The 13412-nt window shown below is 39.1% G+C and overlaps 2 protein-coding genes and 1 pseudogene across 2 annotated transcripts; 1 reads left to right on the top strand and 2 right to left on the bottom strand.

Annotated features, from left to right (window-relative positions):
* Positions 1-132: 132 nt before the first annotated feature.
* On the bottom strand, positions 133-1725 carry LOC125475293. Its single transcript, XM_048580005.1, has 3 exons — positions 1687-1725; positions 1294-1381; positions 133-988 (listed from the first exon to the last, which is right to left on the bottom strand). The coding sequence occupies exons 1-3, from the start codon at positions 1723-1725 to the stop codon at positions 309-311; spliced, it is 807 nt and encodes a 268-aa protein (XP_048435962.1). The 3' UTR covers positions 133-308.
* On the top strand, positions 1627-6234 carry LOC125475292 (annotated as a pseudogene).
* Positions 6235-6780: 546 nt separating this feature from the next.
* Positions 6781-12617, bottom strand: LOC103962588 (dentin sialophosphoprotein). The gene is made up of 5 exons (XM_018651242.2): positions 12452-12617; positions 11877-12068; positions 11274-11510; positions 7979-9913; positions 6781-7673 (listed from the first exon to the last, which is right to left on the bottom strand). The coding sequence occupies exons 1-5, from the start codon at positions 12486-12488 to the stop codon at positions 6994-6996; spliced, it is 3081 nt and encodes a 1026-aa protein (XP_018506758.2). The 5' UTR covers positions 12489-12617; the 3' UTR covers positions 6781-6993.
* Between the last annotated feature and the right edge of the window lie 795 nt (positions 12618-13412).

Here is a 13412-nt window from a genome sequence, read left to right as displayed (position 1 = left end):
TGGGACGTTACTGAAATTACCGACATTTTCTGTGGGAGAGTGCAAGATATCTAATGCTGAATTCAATACCTAGATATTTCTAGTCCGTTGTGTGGTTTAGCTCTGAAATTTCGTCCCATATCAAACTTCGACTAACTTTGAACCGTCGCGTAAAATACAGTACCAAAGCCTACTAAAAATCCCAGACTCAAATAACCATACTGACAATATGCACCTAAGTCGGTAGAAGTAAACACTTAGAGCTAACACACAGACAATATGTGCATCAATGATTGAAAACTTCACTTCCAAATTTCTGAACTGAGACGCTACGGATGCTGATGCGCAGATGAGCAGCATAAAAATTGTGCCCAGTACGGTCTCCCCTTGGCTTTCTGCTTTTCACTCTTGATCTCTGTAGGGTATCTTGCCGGAGAGTTCCATTCTTTTGCATTGTCTTTCCTAGATGCCTGACCTGTCGGTGATTCGGGAGCCAGAATTGAGTTCACTGTCGTTGTTGGACGACCATTGTCCTTCCCCGTCACTGCTTTATCATCTTTCTGAAGCGCACGGGCTTGACTTTCTTTTTGGTTCGGTGACTTGGCTTTGTTCTCTAGGTAGGCCTCACCCAAAAGGTTTTTCAAAGGAGTGTGTTGCTTCCCAGTGCTCCAGTTTGTAACCTTGGCGATGATCTCTTCATTCTTCCTTCTCCCTGGTGATTCGTTCACAACATGAGTAATAGAAGGAAACCACCCAGCCTGCAAAGGTGCAGGTTTTGGCTGTTCCGGGTTCTGTGCTGTCTTGATTTCAGCACCAGTAGCCTTTTGATTATCAACGCCTCCAGGTTCAACCAATGTCATGAAAGACTGTGCCTCAAACGTATCAGATTTGTCAGAGTATTGCCTCTCAGATGCAAGTTTCGCCTTCTTTTCCAATGAAGCTTGGGGATCTGTAAGTGGTACAGCTTCAGCATCAAGAACAGCTTGTGCCTCTGACTGGATAGAATAAACTGTACCATGCATCAACAGCAAATAGACCGAAGTTAGGAAATTTTAACACTTCCTTTTGAGCAAAAGCATTGAAAAAGGTATTTATGCATAGAGAAAAGACAGTAAAAGACAGCCTAGAAACAAAAAATATAAATATGGTATACAACTATTCTAAACAATTGTAAATCTATCAACAAAAAACATTATTAAACGATATATAAACTGGTCCAACGAGAAAGTGATATTAAGGAGACCCTCTAGGATGGACATATATGCTACACCTACAAAAATATAACTTTTATACGTAACTCATTAATACTTATACCTGAAACAGATCCCCAGTTGCCTTCGAGGCTGTCAGTTTGGCTATTCGAGTCAACAACATCAAGTGCAGACGAATTTGTCTTCGGGGACTAAGGGCTCGTTTGGATGTGCTTTTAAAAAAACTGAAAACGTTTTTAGAGAAAATACTTTTGAGTTCCAAAAGCATTTGAAGTGCCTTCTGCAAGAAGCACCAGTTATGTACTTCTTTTAGAAAGAACTTTAATGTTTTTCCAGTATTTACTTTTATTTTTACTAAGAATTGGTTCTAAAAATATTTTTAACAAAAACGTTTTCAATTATTTTAAAGTACATCCATACAAACTTGGTTAAAGAAGTGAGGTTTGCTGAATTTGTGTAGCGAACTGAAACTGAAGAGGAAGATGAAGAGGATAACCACAAGACCTCCATCTCCAGGTAATCTTCCTTCTTTCATTTTTACCATTCTGCAGAATCCAAGTCGGGGATTTCATTCCGATGCTGTTCATGCTAATCCTACTTGTACGCATCCAATTAAACAAACCCATTTGGTGTCGGAGAGTATGATTCAGACTCGATGCAAATCTGGAAAAATTAAGAAAGATGAAGCATTGGGTTACTTTAATTCCATGATTCAAATCAAACCCTTGCCCTCTATTTGGACTTTCAATTATTTGTTGAGGGCACTATCCAAGATGAAGCAATATTCTGCTGTGGTTTCTATGTGTGCAGTTGATGGGTTGCGATCAATTCCGACCTAATGTATGTACAATGAATATTTTTCTGAATTGCTTGTGCCGGCTGAACCGGGTGAACGCTTGTTTCTCTGCTTTAGCAATTACCCTTAAATATGGTCTTAAGCCCGATGCATGTTCTATAAATACTTTGCTTCACGGGCTTTGCAAGTACAGTTCCCTGGCAGAGGCAACGCCGTTCTTCCAAGAAATAGAAACGAAGGGATATAAATGCGATGAAATCACTTATGGTACAGTGATCAATGGACTATGCAAAGCTGGGAAAACTTCTAAGGCTCTCGAGATACTTATCAAGATGTGGGAAGATGGAAGGTTCAAGCCCAACCAAGAATGCTACAATCCAATCATCGATAGCCTCTGTAAAGAAAGACAAATAGATGAGGCCTTGACCCTATTTCGAGATATGATCAGCAAAAGTGTTGTACCGAATATTTTCAATTGTACCACATTGATTCATGGGTTATGCAACACGAGTTGCTGGGAAGAAGTGCTCTCTCTTTTTGAAGAAATGGTAGATCAAGGAGTCAAGCCTAATGTCGTCACCTACACCACTCTAATTTATGCATTGTGCCAATCGGGGAGGTTGGAAAAGGCCAAGAGCTTCTTGATTTGCATGCTTAACGGGCGGAATTTCACCAGATGTATACACATATAGTGTTCTAATCAATGCTCTGTGCAAGGATGACCGAATTCAAGAAGCACTCTCTCTGTTTGAACAGATGAAAACGAAAGGCATAAAGGTTAAGGTTGTCACTTTTACTTCCTTGATTTCTGCTTAATGCAAGTCTGGTAACTGGGAGGAAGGTGTGAGGTTACTTAAAAGCATGATTGATTATGGAGCCTTGCCTAATATTGTTACATACAATTCCGTACTGGATGCTTTATACAAGGAAGGGAAGACAGCAGAGGCACTGAATCTTGTCGACGAAATGTTCCGTGGAGGGGAAAAGCCTGATGTTGTGACTTACAACACTTTAATTAAAGGATTGTGTCGTACCAGGCAATGGAAAGAAGCCACAAGGTTGTCTGACGAAATGTAATGCCATGGAATCTTACCTAATTTCATAACTTTGAAGATACTTTCGGGTGCTCTCTGCAATGAAGTGACTGATGATGTTCGCGAAGAATTTATGGCGAGAATAGATGGAACTTCAAAGCTTGGTAAGAAAAGGTCCAAGAAGGAATGATGCCTCAAATCCTGGTCTGGAAACGGGAAGAGCTTTAAGAGGTTCTTTGTCCTAATGCTTCATGCATGTGCAGAAAAACATGTTACATGGTTTGAAATTTATGGATTTACGATCGTGATTTATTTGGATTTACAAATGTGAATTACCTTGGATTTATGTGTCGAGACTTTGAGCTTGTAAGCTTCGGATTTGGATATGAGATTTTGAGATATGTTGTCGTTATGTATCTAGTGGGTTATCATACAACACATCCACACAACACATGTATGTAGACGTCTATGGCCATAGGACACAGTTGAGGAGATTTATGTATATACCTCTTCTTTGGCAACTAGACACGTCCATCCAACGAATGAGTCTCATGTCTCCCATATCATCTTCGACAATGTTGAAACTATTTCCTTTGATATTGCACCATCACATTCTCACATTTTAATTGTCAAAACATTTTTCTTAACAAACTCTTTCTGATTAGCTGTTGCCCCTCTTCATTTTGCAACCACGTTGCTGATTTGGTACAAAACTCACCATTAGAGGAAGCAGATCGTAACATTACAATTTTTTGTTAACTATATCCACACTTAAAACTTGATTAAGTTTGAAGTGATTCCAACGGTTATTTTCAATAAAATGACTAACCTTTTCCAGTCTAAAGCACTTCTTTGATCCTTGGGAGCAAGATGGAAGTGGGCAAGGAAAAATCTAATGATGGGTTCAAAAGCATACGTCTTGACCATTACCCACAATTCATCTTGTGCCTTTCTAGAGCACATCTCTACTTCTAAGAATCATTTTACAGTCCAAAGAGTGATCTTGCCTAAAGTATTTTCTTCTTTACTAACTGGACCACCAATTATTTTCTTGAGAAAACACCTTCCAGCTTAATTTGGCAAGATAAGCGTTATTTAAATAATCCGATCTTTTGATGGAGGTTTAAACTTTCCAATGTTGTGCCATTAGTTGTGTTCGTAAATGAAAAAAAAAAAGGTGTTTTTTTTGTTTCTTTTCAAAATCATGGGTCCAAATAGTAGGATATAGAAGCAGCTTTGCACATGCTTCTAAAAGAAATTACTTTTTTTTTTTTAATTAAGGGCAAGTAAACATTACCAATTAATGAAATTTTCATATTAACAATCTCATCCTTTTTTTTAAGAAAAAAAACACTTTTAGCATTACTTGTTTATCAAACACTTATTTATTTATTTTTCCACGTCTATTTATTCTCGCCGAAGCAGTTTTGAAAAAAATACACAATAACCTCAAAACTTGAGTTCCTTATTTTTCATCTTCCTCGAAAGTGACTAGTTTAACGAAGTGAGGTTTGCTGAATTTGTCCAGCAAACTGAAACTGAAGAGGACGATGAAAAGGATAACTGCAAGAACTCCATTCCCAGGTAATCTTCCTTCTTTCATTTTTACCATTCTGCAGAATCCAAGTCGGGGATTTCATTCCGACGCTGTTAATTCTAATCCTACTTGTACGCATACAATTGAACAAACCCATTTGGTGTCGGAGAGTGTGATTCAGACTCGATGCAAATCTGGAAAAATTGGGAAAGATGAAGCTTTGGGTTACTTGAATTCCATGATTCAAACCAAACCCTTGCCCTCTATTTGGACTTTCAATTATTTGTTGGGGGCACTCTCCAAGATGAAGCAATATTCTGCTGTGGTTTCTATGTGTAAACGGTTGATGGGCTGCGCTCATTTCCGACCTGATGTCTGTACAATGACTATTTTTCTGAATTGCTTGTGCCGTCTGAACCGGGTGGATTTGGGCTACCCTGTTTTAGCAATTACCCTTAAATACGGTCTTCAACCCAATGCTCCTTCTATGAATACTTTGCTTCATGGGCTTTGCAAGTACAGTTCCCTGGCTGAGGCAATGGAGCTGTTCAAGTTAATAGAAGACAAGGGATACAAATGCAATGAAATCACTTATGCTACCATGATCAATGGACTATGCAAGGCTGGGAAAACTTCTAAGGCACTCGAGATACTTACGAATATGTTGGAAGATGGAAGGTTTAAGCCAAACCAAGGTTGCTACAATCCAATCATCGATAGCTTGTGTAAAGAAAGCCGAATGGATGATGCCTTGACCCTATTTCAAGATATGATCAGCAAAAGTGTTGTACCGGATATTATCAGTTATAACTCTTTGATTCATGGGTTATGCAACATGAGTCGCTGGGAAGAAGTGCTCCCTCTTTTTGAAGGAATGGAAGATCATGGAGTCAGGCCAAATGTTGTCACCTACACCACTTTAATTTATGCATTGTGCCAATCGGGGAGGTTGGAAAAAGCCAAGAGCTTCTTGGTTTGCATGCTTAACAGTGGAATTTCACCCGATGTATACACCTATAATGTTCTTATGAACACTCTTTGCAAGGAAGAAAGAATTCAAGAAGCGCTTACTCTGTTGGAAACTATGACAACGAAAGGCATAAAGCCGGATGTTGTCACTTTTACTTCCTTGATTTCTGCTTCATGCAAGTCTGGTAACTGGGAAGAAGGTGTGAGGCTATTCAAAACCATGATTGGTTATGGAGCCTTGCCTGATATTGTTACATACAATTCTGTACTGGATGCTTTATGCAAGGAAGGGAAGACAACAGAGGCGCTGAATCTTGTCAACGAAATGTTCCGTAGAGGGGAAAAGCCTGATGTTGTGACTTACAACTCTTTAATTAAAGGATTGTGTCGTACCAGCCAATGGAAAGAAGCCACAAGGTTGTTTGATGAAATGGTATGCCATGGAATCTTACCTGATTTCATAACTTTGAAGATACTTTCGGGTGCTCTCTGCAATGAAGTGATGACTGATGAGGTTCGCAAAGAATTTAAGGCGAGAATAGATGGAGCTTTGTAGCTTGGTAAGGAAATGGTCCAAAAAGGATTGATGCCCGGTCTGGAAACGGGAAGAACTTTAAGAGGTTCTTTGTCCTACTGCTTCATGTGCAGAACAACACGTTACATGGTTTGAAATTTATATGAATGAAGAGTGGTCATATATTAGTGATACATTTCCATTCACTTGGTATGTTTTTCTTGTTTTTGTTACGCTTTTGATTCATCACCTTCCTCACCCACCTTCGAGTTTATGCGAGCCGGAAATGGAATATATTTTAGCCGCACATGAGCTGCATCGATCCCTCTCGTTTGATCTAAACAAACAATCACCGTGGTCATTTATACGTAATTCATCGACTGCAGTCTCTGTTTATACGTCCTTACAGCAACTGAACCAATTTGGAACTTCACTGCCTAGAAGTATAACACTCATAGCGCTTCACATAATATAGATGAGCAACGAAAATTTGCAAGGACACGTTTAATACATTGGTATTGCACATTGGACATAAATACATAGCCGTGAGGGGCTTGCAGCTTGGTTGGTTAAGAGAATTTAGCCATTCGATTAGAACTTTGAATGATGTAGTGAAGTTTTGCCGAAAATTTATGTAGAACACAGTGGGACGTTACTGAAATTACCGACATTTTCAGTGGGAGAGTGCAAGATATCTAATGCTGAATTCAATACCTAGATATTTCTAGTCCGTTGTGTGGTTTAGCTCTGAAATTTCGTCCCATATCAAACATCGACTAACTTTGAACCGTCGCGTAAAATACAGTACCAAAGCCTACTAAAAATCCCAGACTCAAATAACCATACTGACAATATGCACCTAAGTCGGTAGAAGTAAACACTTAGAGCTAACACACAGACAATATGTGCATCAATGATTGAAAACTTCAATTCCAAATTTCTGAACTGAGACGCTACGGATGCTGATGCGCAGATGAGCAGCATAAAAATTGTGCCCAGTACGGTCTCCCCTTGGCTTTCTGCTTTTCACTCTTGATCTCTGTAGGGTACCTTGCCGGAGAGTTCCATTCTTTTGCATTGTCTTTCCTAGATGCCTGACCCGTCGGTGATTCGGGAGCCAGAATTGAGTTCACTGTCGTTGTTGGACGACCATTGTCCTTCCCCGTCACTGCTTTATCATCTTTCTGAAGCGCAGGGGCTTGACTTTCTTTTTGGTTCGGTGACTTGGCTTTGTTCTCTAGGTAGGCCTCACCCAAAAGGTTTTTCAAAGGAGTGTGTTGCTTCCCAGTGCTCCAGTTTGTAACCTTGGCGATGATCTCTTCATTCTTCCTTCTCCCTGGTGATTCGTTCACAACATGAGTAATAGAAGGAAACCACCCAGCCTGCAAAGGTGCAGGTTTTGTCTGTTCCGGGTTCTGTGCTGTCTTGATTTCAGCACCAGTAGCCTTTTGATTATCAACGCCTCCAGGTTCAACCAATGTCATGAAAGACGGTGCCTCAAACGTATCAGATTTGTCAGAGTGTTGCCTCTCAGATGCAAGTTTCGCCTTCTTTTCCAATGAAGCTTGGGGATCTGTAAGTGGTACAGCTTCAGCATCAAGAACAGCTTGTGCCTCTGACTGGATAGAATAAACTGTACCATGCATCAACAGCAAATAGACCGAAGTTAGGAAATTTTAACACTTCCTTTTGAGCAAAAGCATTGAAAAAGGTATTTATGCATAGAGAAAAGACAGTAAAAGACAGCCTAGAAACAAAAAATATAAATATGGTATACAACTATTCTAAACAATTGTAAATCTATCACAAAAAAACATTATTAAACGATATATAAACTGATCCAACGAGAAAGTGATATTAAGGAGACCCTCTAGGATGGACATATATGCTACACCTACAAAAATATAACTCTTATACGTAACTCATTAATACTTATACCTGAAACAGATCCCCAGTTGCCTTCGAGGCTGTCAGTTTGGCTGTTCGAGTCAACAACATCAAGTGCAGACGAATTTGTCTGTTGCTCAACAAGTTTATCACTCTCTTCCTGCAAAGATTGAGAAGTCAACCCAGAAGAAACCCCAAGGAGCTCTCCGGAGCAGTTATCTTCAGCAACGGTGAAACTTGGAACAGAAGATTCAGTAGCTAAAGAGGACAGATTTGGAACAGAAGATTCAGTATCTAAAGAGGACAGACCTACTTCTTTCGTTCCACAGTCCATTAAACTCTTCTGTGACGATTCAACATTGGGACCATGTTCTGACCCAGCAGCAGTGCTGCCCCCAACTTCTAGCTGGACCTTGTCATTACAATCAATCTCACTTTCCATCACACTTTTCTTTGTATCTGAAACTACATTGAGGTCAGCTCTGCTAGAATTTGAACTGCTGTCCACGTTCAGTTTTGGCTTCGCCAAAAGATTCTCCTCAATAGATCCTCCCCTACTTTTATTTCCAGATATAGCGCTCTTTTCAGTTTCACCCTTATCGTGATCACCAGAGTCATCGCCATTATGTATATCTGTTGGATTAACTTGAAGTTCGGAGAGACAACTGGTATTTTCCAAACTAGTAATGGGGTTCTCAGCAACAATCTTCTCCATAGATACTTCAATGTACTCATCCCCAGTTATAGCATACTTTTCAGTCTCATGATCACCATCGTCAATAAAATTTCCTTCTACGGGTCCTTTGCTGCTATGATCCGCACTCAAATCACATTTTTCATCTTTCTCGTTATCATCCAGACCAACAGAGTGTGTTGTTTGATTTATACCAGTACTGCTCAAGGATTTTGCATCAGATGCAACATTTGTATCACTTTCTGGAAAGTTCACCTGTAACGACTTGTAATTATCATAAGTCACCTGTCCTTCAGGAAAGCCAACCAAGTTTTTAGCTACCTGAGGCATCACAATGTCAGCAGGGGTTGATTTTTCATCTGAACCTTGGTTTTCAGTAGTCTTGATCTCATTCTGAGACACACTGGCTTCTTCAGAAGGCACTTCTTTAACCATTGGCTTGCTGCTGCCTCCATCCAGTTCATGGCTAGCTTCTAAATCATGCATTTCTGAAAAGGCCACAGTGCCTCCACTTAAATTACTTGACTGGAAGATTTGAGAATTGTCATTTGAAACAGGATTTTTAACACCGTTTTCCTCGTCATTAAATTGTTCCCAAGAGTCCAAAAAAGTGGGCTGGTCTAGTTTCTCTTCTTTGTAGGTTTTGAAACCTTCAAGCATTGCCGCAGCATTGTCTACCACTGGTAGGTCATCAGGCACAGAAAGCACATGTACGTTTGCACTCCCTTCGCCCTTCGAGTTGCTACTCTCGGTTAATCCACCAGAACTGAAACAGTGCATCTCGTCTGTGGTATCCACCTTATTTTCTGCAGTATTAACAGAAGCTTGTGCATGTTCAACAGATTCAACATCAGGGGAAAGACCAACTTGGGGAATATCCAAATCAAACACATGAATATGCTCTTTCTCTGATGGAACAACTTCAATATCTCGCAGAGAGTCTGAAGTCACTTCAACTGATCTTTCTAACTTAGAGGCACCCTCAGCTGTTTCACTGGAAACTTCATTGGGTGCGACCAAACCGTATGGTAAGTTTCTATCTTGATCACTTGCTTCCATTTCCTTCACCTGGCCCTCCTGTGAAATGGATGTTAAAGAGCTCTCAATCACACTGTCAGTAGCATGGGTCTTCTTGCTATCTTCTGATACATCTGTAATAGGGTGTACGTCATCTTCGGAACCATTCCTATCATCCTGCACAGCTGACTCTGACCTCTTCATTGAATCGATGCTAGTGATTGACATAGATCCTCGGGACTCCGGTGCATAGCCCAGCTGATTAGTTGTATTCTCTGGATTTACGAAACTTGCATCAGGTTATTGAGAGATAAATCATTCTGTTACTGCAACTAATGTAATCTGACGACAAAGGTGGAGAAATGTAACGACAAAATATATTCACATAAAGAAATGTACGCGAACATATTAAAAATAATGCAGACCAATGCAAGAACACAGAAGAACATTCACCATCACTACATTACAAAAGAAGTCGATATTGGGTACAATTAATGTTGCACTGAAGAATATCATCTCTTTATCATGAATTTTAAAAGGACTTGTGAACTTCAAAGGCATGAAAGCTCGTTTACCCATGATAACAAATATAGCACAACACGATTTTGAAATTTTTATGTGAAGAACTCCCATCCAACCAAGTGTACAGAAATGTAATATCAGAACTCAAGGAAAAAACAAATTCAATGAAACACGGATAGATTTTAGTTCTCAAGCGCTAATCGGTTTCACTTTATACGCTGTTTGAGTACTCTCGAAGTTTGGCAGAAGTTTTAGTTGTAAGTAGATTAAAATCTACCATGACACACCTTATACTCAATCTACAGTTTACTGCAGCTTAAAAGAATTTAATCCAGAACATAAACTCAGTATCACACTAAAATTACATTTTGGTTTGTGTTTTCCATACTTAAAAATTGGACCAACATTTCCATATTCTTCTTTTCTTTGTATCAGAAAACATTTCCATATTATCCATACATCTTCTCAAAAAGGACAAACATGTTAACTTACATAATCAAATTAGTTGTCACCAATCAAATAAAAAGGGCAACCCCAAGCCAACAAGGCTCCCCGCTTTGCGAGGGTCAGGGGTGGCGGTATGGGTGTGTGGAACGTCAAAGTGACTTAACTAAGAAAGAAAGAAACCCAACCTAAAACAAGCGGAGCAGGCATGTCTCCGTGGCATGAGCATACAATACGACCCATAATCTACTCACACTATTCAACAGAATTCACAAGAATTATCCACTCATATTCCAACCTAGACGTGTCATCACTGTTGAACAACCTATATCCTACATTGATGAAGGATACAAAATAAAACCAAGTGACAAAGCAAAGCAATTGTACGCACTGCAGGTGTGCACACTCAAATACCCTACAGAACCCATCCCTCCCCTTTACAACGATTTATTTTCCTGATTAGGAAATTATCATGTCATACTTCAATGTAATGGATTAAACAGATAATTGTTCTATTTATTCTAATTCATTTAATTTGTTTTCGAGTGCCCTCTTAATAAAGAAAATAATGATTAAGCTGCAAAAAATCAAGTTTTCAGACCATAAACAGATACATTAACTAATCAAACAGTTAATATGATTAATTGGACTGGTTTATTGAAACGTTACCGTTGATTTCCCTATCATTAGGGGATTGGATGGCATTCAAATCATTCTTGGCAACCATTTCCACACTAGTTGCTGATTTCAAAACATCTTCTAACCCTTCTCCGGTTCCTGCACCAGATCCATTATCCAAAAATTCTGCAACTGCATCTGAGAACACCGCATCTTCTGATCTGACAGATTCTCCCCCAATGAGACCACTGCCCTTTTCGTTGTTACTTCTTTCCAAGACTTTCGAACCTTACACAGAAAATTTGGTACCAGAAATACCATGATTTAAGATCTATCAAAGGAATTAAAGAATAATATATCTAATTTCCCATCGGCTTATCAACAAAAACTGAAGAAAATCAAAACCCCTCTTACTGTTTTGAGATGCAATCAAATCATAGTTTATCATTTGTTTTACAAACTTAGCTGCCGGTTTCTAACAATATTTTACTTATTTATCCAGGTGATCTCTCTATCAGCTTGATAGCATAGTCCTAAATACCTGCCTCAACGCATAAACAAATCCCAAATTCCAAAATTTTAGAATCTTTCCAAATATTTTTACAGCCACCAAACAGGGTAGATTATGTAGAGCGGAAAACTTGATTAGCTCACTTGGGGTTTTGCGGTCGTCATCGGAGTGCTCATCATCTGACTGGGTGTTCTCCTGTAAGCCAACCAACTTGTAGCCATCAATGGTTCCACAAATCCTCTTATGAGCACGCCTGTGCCTGGCACTTGGGTGTGGGTTCGGAAAGGGCCACCCACATTTGCTGCAAACATGGACTCCTCCATGGCTCTCATGCCCTGCAATATCAACAACCAAAAACACCAACACTCAGAAAACGCAAAAAGAATGGAAAAAACAAACAACAACCCAGATTATCAAATTCTCAAAAATAAGCAAAAACACCAAAAAAAACAAAAAATTAGCAAACCCTTAAACCCCAGAAGCAAACAAAACAAAGATTCATAAATTCACAGAAATAATCAAAAACACCAAATAAAAATAGAAAACCCTTAAACCCCAGAAGCAAACAAAACAAAGATTCATAGAGAGGGAGAGTACAAGAAAATTAAGATAAAATCAGAAAAACCCATCAAAACATTTCCAACCCAGAAAATCAAAATCCAAAAAAACCCAGAAAAATAAGAAAATCAAGATTCAGAAAAAAAAGAAAGATAAGAACCTGTGCTGTGACTTCTCACTAGATCTTGAGCATCCATGTCTAAAAGGAAGAGTTGGGATGACAGAAGAGATGGCAGCAGCAGAGAATAACAATAAAATACAATATAAAAAGCTCGGAATGTGACCCAAAGAAGAAGCAAACGGAATCGAAAGTCTTCGAAATGTCTGCAAGTCCTTCTGGTGTTCTAGGGGGGCAGACTCCGGAGAGAGACCGTGAGAGTGTTGTACGGAACAGTCTATGGGGGACGGCGCATTTGATAATGGCTCGACCACTGTACCTCCCCATGTGACTGTGCTTTAACTTATATACGAAGAATTCAATCATTGGATGAACCTTTTGTGCTTGTCTACATTGAGGTGCTTGGTAATTTTATGAGGTTACCGATGGCCCACTAAAATCGTACGGTTGTTTTTTCATGACCTAATGCCATCTTTGATTTCGAGCAGGATTGGGTTCAGTCCGGTAATCAATCTAAAAATGACAATGATTATTGAACCAACCGTTTTAGTACGTCGAAATTGATTACCATCACTATGTCGACAAAAAGTATATCATTTCTAATCGTGACTACAAGCTATAACGTAGATGAATTAAAAATTTGTACCCATGACCATTTGCTCTAGTGGTAGATTTCATGCGTGAGCCATTTATTTCGAAAACGGGTCAGCTGCTTGCATTTTAGGTTTCGCTTGCAATGAAATTCACCACCATGTAAACGATGTTGGTTTCATGTAATCTATTTGAAAAATATCATATCGCAGTAGACACATTAAAAAGATCGAGTCACGAATGCGTTTTTATTATTTTATTAAAGTTGTGCATGTCAAGTAAAAAATTATTACTTTAGCACTAGATCGTTGTATTTTAGTATAAATAAATAAGTAATTCTAGATCTTGATAGAGTTTAAATCATAACATTCATAAGTAAAGTCTCGATATTTATTTTCTTGATAAACAATGA

The sequence above is a fragment of a genome, unplaced genomic scaffold, assembly GCF_019419815.1.
Source record: "Pyrus x bretschneideri cultivar Hongxiangsu unplaced genomic scaffold, Pyrus_bretschneideri_v1 Contig14, whole genome shotgun sequence".
NCBI classification, from domain to species: Eukaryota; Viridiplantae; Streptophyta; class Magnoliopsida; order Rosales; family Rosaceae; genus Pyrus; species Pyrus x bretschneideri.
Note: the sequence above shows the minus strand (reverse complement) of the source record. Positions and strands in the feature narration are given on the sequence as shown.

What these genes read in the sequence shown, in the direction of transcription:
- LOC103962588 (XM_018651242.2), bottom strand. Translation starts at nt 12,488, where the DNA reads ATGGATGCTCAAGATCTAGTGAGAAGTCACAGCACAG. An exon ending in TAATGATAGGGAAATCAACG is followed by an intron (nt 9,914 to 11,273) that starts GTAACGTTTCAA and finishes TCGTAAATCCAG; the next exon opens with AGAATACAACTAATCAGCTG. An exon ending in CAACTGGGGATCTGTTTCAG is followed by an intron (nt 7,674 to 7,978) that starts GTATAAGTATTA and finishes TGCATGGTACAG; the next exon opens with TTTATTCTATCCAGTCAGAG.
- LOC125475293 (XM_048580005.1), bottom strand. Translation starts at nt 1,725, where the DNA reads ATGAAAGAAGGAAGATTACCTGGAGATGGAGGTCTTGTG. An exon ending in CTGGAGATGGAGGTCTTGTG is followed by an intron (nt 1,382 to 1,686) that starts GTTATCCTCTTC and finishes ACGAGCCCTTAG; the next exon opens with TCCCCGAAGACAAATTCGTC. An exon ending in CAACTGGGGATCTGTTTCAG is followed by an intron (nt 989 to 1,293) that starts GTATAAGTATTA and finishes TGCATGGTACAG; the next exon opens with TTTATTCTATCCAGTCAGAG.